General features: G+C 44.0%; 1 protein-coding gene across 8 annotated transcripts in view; it reads left to right on the top strand.

Moving 5' to 3' along the window:
• Positions 1 to 12,734, top strand: part of PAK5 (p21 (RAC1) activated kinase 5) — a 102,534-nt gene that overhangs the window by 35,902 nt on the left and 53,898 nt on the right. For 7 of the 8 annotated variants that reach the window (XM_048938298.1, XM_048938300.1, XM_048938295.1 and 4 more), the window contains exon 2: positions 7,282 to 7,421. The exons of the other annotated variant lie outside the window; for it this stretch is intronic. In XM_048938298.1, coding sequence (XP_048794255.1) covers positions 7,392 to 7,421 — 30 coding nt within the window. In that variant the 5' untranslated portion in view covers positions 7,282 to 7,391. The remainder of the gene's footprint in view (positions 1 to 7,281; positions 7,422 to 12,734) is intronic. 8 annotated transcript variants of the gene reach the window in all.

The following is a 12,734-nucleotide window of genomic DNA, read 5'->3' as shown; positions in this document are numbered from 1 at the left end:
CTGCATTGCATTAATTACAGAAGGGGTAGCAATGTTTTAATTATAGAGAATGGTTGCCTAATTTGAGGAAAACAATCAACACATGGTTTCCAGTGAGAGTTTATCTCTGTCTTCAAACATGGTTCTTAAGGCATTACCATAATCTTGTGGTGGCAGTAATTATGTCTGTTACCGGGTGGGAAGGAGTCATAAAAAGGTGCAAAATTAGCACCAGGGAGCACAATCTTGGTTTTGTACATTTCATGAGGATGGAGTGCCCGTGTGGCTGTGTCCCAGGCTGGTAGGGGTGGTGGATGCAGATAGGCTGGCTGAGTGAAGCAGGGCTGTCCCCTCCTCCCATTCATTAGAAATGTGACAGAGCAAATCACTTAATCGCTTCAGTAAGAGTTGGGGCTTTAAATACCTGAAGTCACTTGGGCTCAGTGCCCACAGCTTCGCTGCCTGCCCAGACAATGCTGCGGTGTTCTAGGATTGGGAGAAGTCTCTGCTTCAGCCCCTGGCAGGAGCTGTGAAATCCACACCTGTAGGTACTGTAAGGAAGCGCAGTGCTAGCAGGGTGATGGAGCCCTTCCATCTTTGCTGGAGAAACTAGGCATCTCAAACACGCTGAGTGGTTTTGAGGCTGAGTACAGTTTTGGCTGCAGTCAAGCTGCTACTGCCTTCGGCCAGCTTCAGACCAGCTCCATTTGGGCAGCTCGGCTGGGAAGGTCCTGCTGCCTGGGCAGGCACCTGTGCAAATGGGCATGTTGCAGAATGCTTGCCTTCCCTGGGAAGCGGTCTGCGGGGCACGTAGCAATGTGTTCATTTGTTGCAGCCCAGACAGAGGTGGTGATCCCTTTACTGCCCTGCACGTGTCCTGAAACTGTCTTAACATACCGTATCATGGCACTGTAGAAAGTCAAATCTCTTTTTAGCCTGTCTTCCTAAGGAGGCTTATGTGATCGTGCTGTTTATATCTTCATCCCTCCCTTGGGGACCTTTTGAACCCGTGGGCCAGGATCAGACAAATGCATCAGCAGAAGGTGTTGATGATAGTGCTGGCCATGCTGCAGGGACCACGTGGGCACAGCCACAGATCTGCTTGGCTGGAGCCTGCTCTGCTGCACACAGCAACTAGGGACTAGCAGAGGGCTCATCACAGCAGCAATGGAAAGGCTTTCTACAGCATTGTGAAAATGGGCAACAATCGGAAGAAATGGGGAAGTTGCATTCTAAATTTTTGCATGGTGTATGTCCAGAGAACACAAAAATTACAAGGATCTCGATAATGAATGTTGTTTTTCAAGACTGTGTACCTTGGGAAGGTGGGATGGAGAATCTCTAATTTTTGTTATTTACAAAAATTCTCCAGCAGATTTGACATTAGAGAAAATACAGAATGAAGCTGAACCCACAGGTTCAGGCACAGGGAAGTTGATTGAAGCTGTGTGCACGTATATTTACACGTGCACTGATGTGTACATGCACCTGTGTGTGTATGTATACACAGGCATGTGCTGTGCAGAAGTGTATTTCAAGCTGTGCTCGTGGCAGAAGGAGAGTCATTGTCTTCATTCTTGAGCCTGAGAGCAAGTGAGAGGAGAAATCTCACGTGGAGCTTCCTCCTGGGGGGGAGGCAGGTATGTTTGGGGTAACTTGGCAGCTGAACAAGGCCTGGCTGAGATTCTAAACCCGGGAGCTCATTCAGGCCTTGTGCCTCTTTCCTAGGGATACAGAAGTGATCCCCGCAATCTCGCCTGACTGAGGAAAGCAAAACCACACCCTCTGGGTTATATCTCATGAGTAAAACACTCGTCTAAACTGAAGTCTCTCAGCAACAACCTCAATAAACTAAATCCCTCCCGGGGAGAAAAAGATAATCATATGAAGAGGCCCAATATCCCCCTGCTGTGCATCTGTCAGTCAGCTGCCCGCAGGGAAAAGCGGCTGTGCCATGATAACCCTGTGCAAAGGGAAGGGGAGCAGATGGGCGGGGGATTAAAGCTGCAGCAGGAAGAGGGGAATTGGGACTGGCAGTGCTGGCAGCCCTGGTCGCTGCTGGTTTATGGGGGGTATGGGGAATGGAGCACAACTAGAGGCTGCCTGTCCTGCATGCTTGGTTACAGTGGGATGTGCATTAGGGACTGGAAAGTGGAAACAGACATCTGATCTGCTTCTCATAAGAGCTCCCGCTCCTCTCCTGTGACTAGGGTGGACATCACTCCTGCATCCATGCTCCAGGGGCTGGCACACACCTCTCACTAGTGCTCAGCTCCAATATGCCATGCCCAGCAACCTTTCCCACTCTTCAGCTTTGCCTTGCAATCTCAGTCTCGGCTCCACCAAGCCCCTTCTTGCCCATCCTGGCACCTCCCATCTCCTGGAGGGTCAGTAGCTCCTCGAGGAGGTCAGGAGACAGATGTGTGCTGACAGAAGCTCTCCCTCTTACTTAGAGGAGATGATGCACCGCCTCTATTGTAGCCACAAGAAACAGCTCTCATATTGCTGTTCCACGTTAATTAGGAAGAAGTAGGAAAATTTGGAAGTACAATCTGTCGTGGCAGGTCCCAGGTGTGCATGGATGGGAATGAAAAAAGAGTTAAGCAGTGGTTGTGTCTGAATGCTTGATGGAGGCACTCTTCTGGTAACACTGAGAGATTTTAGCATATTAAGGGGGAGGAAAAAAGTAACTTCTTCTGACTTGAGCTATCAGAGACATCAAAGAGCCTTCCTGCAAGCATGGCTGAGTTTTGCGATTTGGATCTGGGATGCAGGCAGGTGATGGTCAGCAGTTACTGCCTGCGTGCTGAACAGATGCGCAGGCTTAGCCAGCATGGACGGTAATACAGATTTCCAAAATTTTTCACTTAGCTGTGATTATTCTTTGAGATGCATGGATTACAGTAAGGAGCACATGGGACATTTCCATGCCTGTTTGTCATGACCAGCATGCATGGCTGGGGGAAATGGCAAGCAGAAGGTGCACCCCCTGGTACAGACTTGTTTGGGTGACATGCAGAGGTGTCAGTATGTATATGAATGTCTGATGGCACACCTCCTGCTGTGGGGCACTGCTAGTGAGATCTGCTGTAAATGTTTTGATGACATAGCAACCACAGCATCACTGGTTTGCCTGATTCTGGCAGAGTTTTCCTGCTTTCACTGTCCTGAACGCAATTAGTTGTATTTCTGCATAGCTTACACAAACTATTGAAATACCTTGATTAAGAAGTTGTTCATCTTGACGTAATTTTTACAGCATGAACAGTATGAGCTGGTAGTTAAACAGATTCACTCGCAGAGTATTTGATGTACTAAACCAGCGTATTTGAATTGCTTTCTGTATAAGGCGTGTAGCTGCTTCGCTGCATGGGTTTGTAACAAGAAGGGGTCATCTGTCGGACATCGTAATTTTCAAGATAGAGCAGAAAAGAAAAACCAGTTAGTGTTTATATAGGCAGAGCTGAAAATTTTTGTTGCTGATTTCTAGGGCACAGTTCTGAGCTTGCTGCAAACACCGTATTTCTGGTAATTAAAACCACTGCCTTCTCAGGAAGAAGTAAAATATCCTAAAAAAATAGCATATAATGTCAGCAAAAAGGCAGTGAGCCAAACTCTCAGATGCCTCAACTCTTCTTAATATTTTGTTTGCGTTGGTTTTTGGTTATGTTTTTTTAGGCCTTGGATTCTTAGGGACCTTTCAGGTAACAGTGGCAGTTGCTTCTTTGTATGCCTGCAGTGTACTCTGACCAGGTTGATGGTGGTGACCTGCCATTGCAGTGATCTGCAGGGCCGTGTGTGTGGCTCATCCAGGTGTCACTGGGAATGAAGACTGCTGAAAATATTCTTCTGCAATGTTCTTTTTGTATGTGTGTATGTGTGTGCAATTTATACAAGCACTTTATTGAATCCTTTCATTCCTGAATATTTTCACCCTTCCTGCACTAACTCTGCAGTTTTCCTGAAACTTAATGGGAAAAAAATATCCTAAAGGTAGATGTTTTTCTGCTTGGAAAATCTTTGAAGCTAGAATTTACCCTGCCTTGATTTTCCTGCAGTTTTCCTGGTTGACTTTGCTCATGGCCTTGAGTCTTCCAACTGTCCATTTTCCTGCTGGCACGTGTGCCAGATTTTGGTACTTGAATAACTGAATTATTCACTCTAGGAGTTTCTGGACTGGCTTTCTCATTATTCTCATGTGGTTTATTATTTTTGGCCTATTAACTCTGATAGGTGTTAAATTTAATTATAAGAAATTGAACTTGATTATTTAACCTTAATTAAGGCACTGAGTCTCCATTCCTCAAATTACTTGAGAAAGTATTACAGTATTTCCTTTCTGTATAACCTACATTAAGGAGTGTCAGTGAACTGAAAAAGAAAGGGAGGGCTCGTTGCTTTCCTGAAGTGCATGTTAGTGCAGCCTGGTGTCACAGGTGGACATGCTGCAGTGGAAGGAGTGCTGCACCTATGGGCAGCCCCACACGCCTGCTGTGTGACCCACATTTGGGCACGTGGGCAGCCCTGCTCCATCTTAAACACTGGCAGTGCTGTGCCGTAATAAAAGCCTGCAAACGGGATTTCTTATCTGAAAAATAGCCTTCCCGGTTCGGGATTTTGGGGTCTACTTATTGTCTCATTCAAGTCATCTCATGCCAAGCGTGTGGGAGAGACATTTTCCTTGAGTGTGGCTTAAGTTTCAGCTGGAGTGTATGGGCTCTCTAAACCAGTATTTTAAAGTTATAGTCCATCTTATTTTACCCAAGAGCGATGGGTTTCTTTTCAAAGGATTGAGCAGTTAGGGTATGCAGATTTTCATCTTTTTTATTTAATTTATATACCTTTCTATGTGGCACGTCATAGACAAGTCCTTACGAGGTACCACAAGTCTTTAGTAATATAATTTAATTACTTGGAGTGAACGATCCATCTTTACTGAGTGGAACATGTGACAGTTACTCTGCCTTGGTGAAAGGAAAAATAAAGGAATAAAACTACAGGGCTTTTGGGGAGTTGGGGTCCCTCAGCTCAGGTAGTTGGGCAGAAGGGAGATTCTGGAGGTGGCTGTGACTCTCACACAGACAGCTCTCAGGGATGGGCCGTCCTCCCACAGTTCTCTGGCTGTGAATTTTTAGGATGCTCTGAAGCAAGTTTATCCATGGCTGTGTGTGCCACAAGCTTTCTCAATTCTATTTCTTGTATCAATTCCTGTGTTTATTGTGCTAGATGTTTCCCAAGTGCTTTCTCCAATGCTTGTGTAACGTTCACTGTTTTTCTTATGTTAAAGCATCCAAAGGAAACAAATACGAAAATTAAGTAGAGCATTTTGTACCTATGATAGAGTTCCTTCCTCCCTTAGTGTGATTAAGCCTGATAATTAATCTGGTCTAAATCTTGAGTTTGCCTCCCATGACACCCGGCAAACTGCTGCTTCCCACCCCATATGATCACATTGAACTTAATTGGCATGTGGGGAATGTGCTAGAGAGCTTTGCATTGTCCAAGTTAAAGTGAAGCACAAACATGTGGAATTTCTCCCTAAAGTAACACATTGCTTCTAAGGAAATGAGAAAGTGATGTAAAATGCGTGGCTGGTTGGTTCTCCAGTTGAGTAAGAAGTGGTTTCTGAAGGACATGAATTATGCAGTAAATCATTTCTAATATTAGTTTCACTGATGCTTTTTAAAGTGGCTGTGGCATTCTGAAAATATTCTGAATGCAGCCATAGCAATGGCATTCTGAAAATACGTTACATAGTCAAAATTTATGACAAGAGTTACCCCCCCAAAAAAGACACTTACCTTCTTGAGTAAACCAGTGGCAAATTAAGCAACTTCTTGCCTTGGAGAAAAAAGTCAAACCTTGGTCCTGTGAGCTTTGGTACTTGCATTGCTTTAAGCATAGGGTTAGTTTTATGGGTAAGATCAGGGTGTAAACCCCCTCAGCCTCAGACCTGAGCTGTATCTCTGAATTTGTGACCTCCCTGTGCAATGCTGATACGAGGAGAGGTGGATTCAGAGGTCTGAAATCAAATCCAGACTCTGAGAGAGATGTAGACAAATCACCATGCAATTAGATGGCATTTATCCAGGTCTTTTCCCCGCTCTGCAGTGTTTGTGTAGGAGGTGAGTCCCCCAGGGAAGGACTGCACCGCATGTGCAGCAGATGCAGCTCTTGGCCGGTCACATCAGCTAAGTAAATTTTGTAATGACTGGGATGGGTTTGGCTCTTTGACATCAACTAAGCTCCTCAGAAGAGATGAATCAGCATAATTCCTTGGTGTTGCTGAGGTTGTTGGTGCTAAGAGATATGGTTTGTAAATGTATTTAAAAAAAATCCTATGTGATGCCAGCAAATAACCAAGCAAAAGGTATTCTGGGCCAAATTTAGCAGTTATTTGAGCTTCAGTGATGTGCAAAAGCCATGTGTCAACTGAAAATCTTTTCCCTGCCTGCACAAGCAGTCTTTTTGCCCAGTGTTCTGAGTTTTTCCCTGTCCGTAGAAATTCCATTGCTCACTGAGCTGATTGTTGCTGCTCAGTGGTTGAGTTGTCCGTGTAACTCAGGTGAGCTCCTGGCGGCTGCTGGGAGGCTGAGGTATAAGCAGTGGGGCCTCATCCTGCAGGGTGCAGGAGTCAGTATTGGTTTGATGATGGAGCTAGAGTCATGAATCTTGCATTGGCCAATGGTGTAGGGCATGTTGGGTTTGATGCTGCCAGAACCAGAGACATGTCTCCTCTCTGTTAACTTTGGTGAGTATGAAGTGTGCTTCTCTGTTCTGGGATCTTGAGCAGAAAGCCTGGAAGGATGGCCATCTTTCTTGGCAGAGGTGCAAGGAGAAGCTTGAGTTGTGCTGCCAAAGGATGGCTAGCCTAAGTCTCAGCCTCAGTTTCTGTGGGTATTTCAGTGTTGAAAGGAGATACATAGACATCAATACTGTGGTGATGTTAAGCACATTCCTTCTGAAGGTCCTCTTCTGAATCTCTGCTTTGGATAATACCCTGAAGAGATCTGGACCTGCTTCTCCCACCCTAGCTGAGCTGTGTAACCATGCAGCCCCTTGACATGGGAAGATTGTCATCACCCTTTTCCTTCCTCAGTAGTTTTTATAAATAAAGCCTGCATTTTTGAACAGCTAAATCTGTGTGCTGAATTCAACCCAAGGCCATAAGTAACTTCAGATCCTCCAGAACTGTATTTATGACAAGTACACTATTTCTGTTTTCATCAGACATGTGACTGATATTCCTGTTGGTCTCTCTTGGCTTCTTTTCCATGACTGTTTTCTGATTGTTACCAACAGGAGTTCTTTCTGACTGGGCTGAGTGCTTGCCCTCACAGGAGACGTTTCTTCAGCCTGCAGCAGTGGTGAGCTCCGACACACGCTGGTCCCGTGGTTTTCAGTGCTGTGGGATGAGACCTCCTGGTCAGCTCAGCCCCAAGGTGGGTCCCTGCTCAGCTATTCCTTCGTGATTTCCCCAGGGCCTTTGTCATGTATTTCTCCTTGTTTGCCATGTCTGTCCTTACTCACAGCGCACCCTCCTGCATATCCAGATCAGCCATGGGTTTCTGGATGTCAGCCGCCGTAAGTGGTGTTTCTGTTTTGAAAGGGAAGGTATTTAGTGGCAAGGAAAACATTTACTGGTGGAGAGTTCTAGCATCTGCAGTCTCTGCTTGGGTTTCTGGTAACAATTTCAATATCTTTGCCATAATAATATTAATTTAAACAGGTACTGTTGAGTGAAGGACAGTTATAGAGTGTTGGATTTTGTTTGCCTAATATTCACTTCAGGCTGCCAGTGAGAGTCATTCTGCTGATATTTATGGTATTACAACTGAGCGACTCCTTTTAAATCAACAGCAGTAACACAATGTGAAATGAGAGCAGCGTTTGGTCTGGCACCCAGCACAGCTCCCGATGGTTTGCTCTGATGCTGTAGGTGGTTGCAGTGTTTTTTCCACTCTTGCAGAGATTCCTGCACAGCTGCTCTCCCTGGCAGCCTGAATTATGCCCTGGGATTTATGGAGCTGAACAAATGATTGTAGAAAAGCTATACACTTCATTACGCTTGGGCCAGTTTTCCCAAGCCAGAAGGCAAATCCTCTCTTCTCTACCTGTGCTCTGTTTGTGCAGCTGTTGTGCATCCTTGTTGATGGTCTGAAAGTTGCAAGTGATGGAATGATTCAAGGAGCCCAATTCTCCGTTGGGAGTTGAGCTTAATAGAGGTCTAGATCTTGTTGCATTTTCTCACTGGATGTGACCTTGCAGGGGAATGCAGCACTGTGTTGGGGACCAAATCCAACTGAGCATGTAGAAACAAGCTCAGTTCCCGTTAGAGAATTTCAGGATGTCCAGGAGCAGAATGGTTCTCTAACATTATAGTTAAAGTCATTTTTAATTGCTTCTCTTATATCTGTATGAATGATCAGAACTCAAAGTAATGAGAATTAACACCACTGCCATAAAATTAAGATATGACTCAGAACTGAACCTTTGGCTCTTTTGTTAAGTTCCCAAGAGGGAAAGGAGACTTGTACCTGCAGTTTGGCTGGGAAAATAATGGATTTAATCACACAAAGCAGCCAAAGCAGGTTAGTGGCAAATGTGTGCAGTTTTTTCTCCTCAAAATAAAAACTGGTAAAAATTTCTGTAACTTCTTTCAAATTTGCTCAGTGTTTGGTCTCAAAACACATTTCAGGAAGGAAGCAGAATACTTAGTTTCATCTCCATTAGCAGCTTTGGTAGCCTGGGAACTGAGCTGGTGCTATTTGGATTAATGAAGTGTGCAAATTAAAAATTTTGTCTAATCCTTCCACTGTATCAAGTGTAACTGAAGTCCAAACTGGTTGTTCATCAACGGTAGGTTTGCACAGATGTTGCCATGTGTGGCATAAGTTAGCCCACAGGAACTTTTCTGGTGGTGACAAATGAACCAGAAGAGACTAGACCAGCCTTTCTGATCCCAGCTTGAGTTTTTATCACTCTGTGTTAAGAAATACAGATTTCCATATTGAAACTGGGCACATGGTGTACTGCAAGTTTGCTGTTTCCATGGAGACAGCTATGGAAGCACATATTTCCTCTGAAGAAGGGAAAAGCATGGAACAAAGAACATGTACTCCAAATGGGTAGAAGTTCTTTACCAAACTCAGGCAGAAAGTGAGCCTCCTTTGGCTGTTCCTGTGTAAATGAATTTCCTGTAAACCAAACATGTTTGCATAAAGTCACAGATCACCCACATGTGCTGTGACTTCTGAAGGTTTGTGGATGGAGGTGGGGCATTACTGATCTCAGAAAGACTTGCTTCAGTGAATGAGGGAGAGTGGTAAAAAGGGCTGAGCCTATAGAGGTTTTATGAATTCATGAAACCCTCCTGTTGGGGGAAAGGAACTGCAGAGGCTTTGTCTGTGTGAATATATTCAGTTCTAAGTGATTAGAGTGTTGGGAGAAGCATTTTGGGGCAGACCCAGCAAAGCAGACCTGCAGCAGGCACCATGTCATGCAGGGTTAATTTTTCTACCATCATTTCATCCTGTGTAAAATGAGGCTGAAAAAGTACTCCTTAAGTCCCTGTAAGAGCTGCTCCATTGGCCTTCCCCATTGAAGCTGGATCAAATCAAAATTACTTGATTGATTTAGCTCCTTCTCTACTTGCTTATCCTCTGTTACTCAATTTTCTATTACATCTGTGCCCTGTGGTCCAGCCTCCACCTCCTCACATTGATATCTGTGCTGCTCCTGCCTTTCCAGAGAAATCCAGCACAATTTCTACAATTGCTCTGCACTCATGCCTCCCTGCTCATGGTTTCCCTCGTACATATTCTCTCTTCCTTGCACTCTCACTACAGGCACTTGTGTCAAGGCTGTTTCATAAATGCTGGGAGCTTTTCATCATGCTTTGATGAAATTGTTGTCACAGCAAGTAGAAGTGACTGGATTCTTTTGCTGGTTGTGTGGTGTCACCACCCAAAGGTGGTTCCCCAGTTGCATGGCAAACAGTTGCGCACTGAAAGTTTTCTGCATTTTTTTTCCTTTTTTTTTTGTGCTAGAGTAAAAGAGCTTAGTGCAGATGAGCACTGGAGGAAACTATATATTGACAGTCATGGATATTGCTCTGGTAATGGATAGTGCTGCTCTTCTTGTTTTCTGGTTCATCAGGATAGATGGACTTAATAATGAGAAAATTTTGCCATGAAGATCATGTAAAGCACAGAGCGGATGAAACATGGGGTGAACAGGAAAGGCGTCAGTGGAAGCAGATGGGCAGCACAGTATGTGGTTTGCCTGGCATTTGTTGTTTTGCCATAGGAGGCTCAGAATTGAGTTACAGTGGGACTAAGAAGTGGAAAAACACTGAGACCCATAAATATTCAAAAGAGCAGAAGAAACAAATGTATTGACCTAAATGACCATTGGTGACTCAAAAGCTTAAAGGCAATGTATTTAAATCGTAATTGTGCATTAACAGCAGGAAGGCGTGTGGACAGAATGGGGCTGTGAGGAAGGAAAGGGCAAGCTGCTGATTTCAGGAGCAAAATACAAAATAATGGAAATAATTTTGTTGCTGGTCCACCTTCTTCTCCTCTGCCACAGAGACCCTTGACAAACCAGACTTGTAGGTTGGTGTCTTGAATTCTGCCAAAACCAACTTCAGTGCTGCTACCCTTCTCTGAGCAGGGTTTTTCATTAGGCTAACTTTGTCAACAGTTCAGTTTGAATCATCACCATGTGATTCATCCTTATGAATTGCAGACAGATTGCAATTTTTGCTTTTGTTTTTCCCAGCTGAAAGCAAGCTGACCTGCAGGTTTTTGCTTTGTTGCATCCGTAGGGAAATTTTGCTGTGTTGGCCCACCGTCATTTTTCCCTCATTCTGTATTTTTTAAATAAACAGTAGAGATTACCTTGACTGAAAGACTGAACTGACCTCTTTCAAACAAATCTCTTCCTGGAGAAGCTTGAATAAAAACCTCACTTTCATTCCTGCAATTTAATAGATCATTTTACAGATGAGAGATGACCAAAGTACTACGACTGATTAAGTCTTTATGTCTTAGACTTTTGAAAACTGTTTCTCAGATAGAAAAGGTACAATAGCTATTCTGAAACCTAATCTTTATTTTAGGCATCTAGAGATTCCTTCTATATTTGGTTTTGACTTTATTCTGTGTCCTTGTAACCATAATTTGTATATATTTATATTTCCAATGTAGCTCCTGCAGTGCCTAAGTTTGCTTCCCTGCATCTGTATTGCTTTGATCTCTATTTATTCATGTTTTTGTATGCTTGCAGGGAGCTTATAAACAGGAGGGGATCAATGTTTTATAAAAACAGATAGTGATGGGAAAAGAGGGAATGGCTTTAAACTAAAAGAGGGGAGATTTAGGTTAGATGTTAGGCAGAAATTCTTTACTCAGATGGCGGTGAGGCCCTGGCACTGCTGCCCAAAGCTGTGGGTGCCCCATGCAGGTGCTCCAGGCCAGGTTGGGTGCTCCAGCTCAGGCCCTGGGCAGCCTCAGCTAGTGGAGTGCCACCCTCCCCTCAGCTGTGTGTTGGAACTCAGTAGGATCTTTGAGGTCCCATCCAACCCAAGCCGTTTGTGTGACATCAAGGAAAATCCTTTATATTTGCTACCATGGAAAGTTATTCTGCTGGAGATGGTTCTTCGTATTCATTTTATTTCGCAGCAAACATTGAGAGTCAAAAATGTAGAGCGGGTAACTTAGCTATTGGTAACCTGGGGTGACAGTGAGCACAAGGTTGGAGATGAAGGTGAGTTTGAGATGAAGTCTGAGAGAATTTGGAAGATGATTCTGTATAAATAGGTGATTGAGCAATACAGCAGGTGAGATAGGTAGAAGCTGACAGAAGTGGTCATTTGAGAAGAAGCCTGGCTGCAACATGGGCATGGCAAAACAGAGAACTCCAGAAAACAAGAAGTGTAGAAGTGCTGCAGGTGTACCTGTCTTGCTTAGAGAGGGAAAATGGTGGAGAAAGATTCTACTAAGTTCTTATGCACTCTTCAGATTTTAAGATTGCCTTTAGCCAGAATGAAGAAAGAATAGTTTCTCCTCCCCCCGATCTGCAGTTTTCTTGCACTGATTATTAGCAAGTGTGGAAGCATTTGACTCTGCGTGTGTGATAGATGCCAGGAGCACTAGAAAGCTGTCTTTGGTGGGGGAGAAGAGGGTAGAAGAAAATCTTTTCTTATATTTCCTGGGGCAGAGTTCAGTGGAGCATTTCAGATGCTTGTTTTCTGATTATTGCTGTTCTGCTTGCCTTTACCTTTGAATTAGGAAACTCTGTTACTAAGCGGATGGTTTTGCATGTTAGTGTGATTGATTCAGCCCCATGGGAATGTACTGTTTGCTATAAGAAAGCGGAAAAAAAATGCATAAATTGGTAATTAAACTAAAATTAGACTTAACTTACAAATGTTGACTCTGAGATTTTCCAAGTCAGAAATTTCTGTCATTCTTTTTTCTTTCTGAGAAATGCAAACTGCTGGATTCAGAGCAAATAATGTGCATCTTTATGAAACATCAGTACTCAAACTCTTCATGAAGGGGCATGGTTTAAGTTGCTGAGGCTTTGATTTCACTGAAACAGGAGGGAGTGCCACTAGAGGGGGGGAAAGCAGGCATTGGTATTTTGAACTGCTGCAGTTGTTTTTACCACTGCTTTTTCCCAGCTCATTTCATTCTGACTGCAGACTCAGCATCTACTGAGGCATGGTGTGGTAGTTGGGTCGGCTG

Source organism: Lagopus muta, chromosome 2 (genome assembly GCF_023343835.1).
Source record: "Lagopus muta isolate bLagMut1 chromosome 2, bLagMut1 primary, whole genome shotgun sequence".
Lineage (NCBI taxonomy): Eukaryota > Metazoa > Chordata > Aves > Galliformes > Phasianidae > Lagopus > Lagopus muta.
Note: the sequence above shows the minus strand (reverse complement) of the source record. Positions and strands in the feature narration are given on the sequence as shown.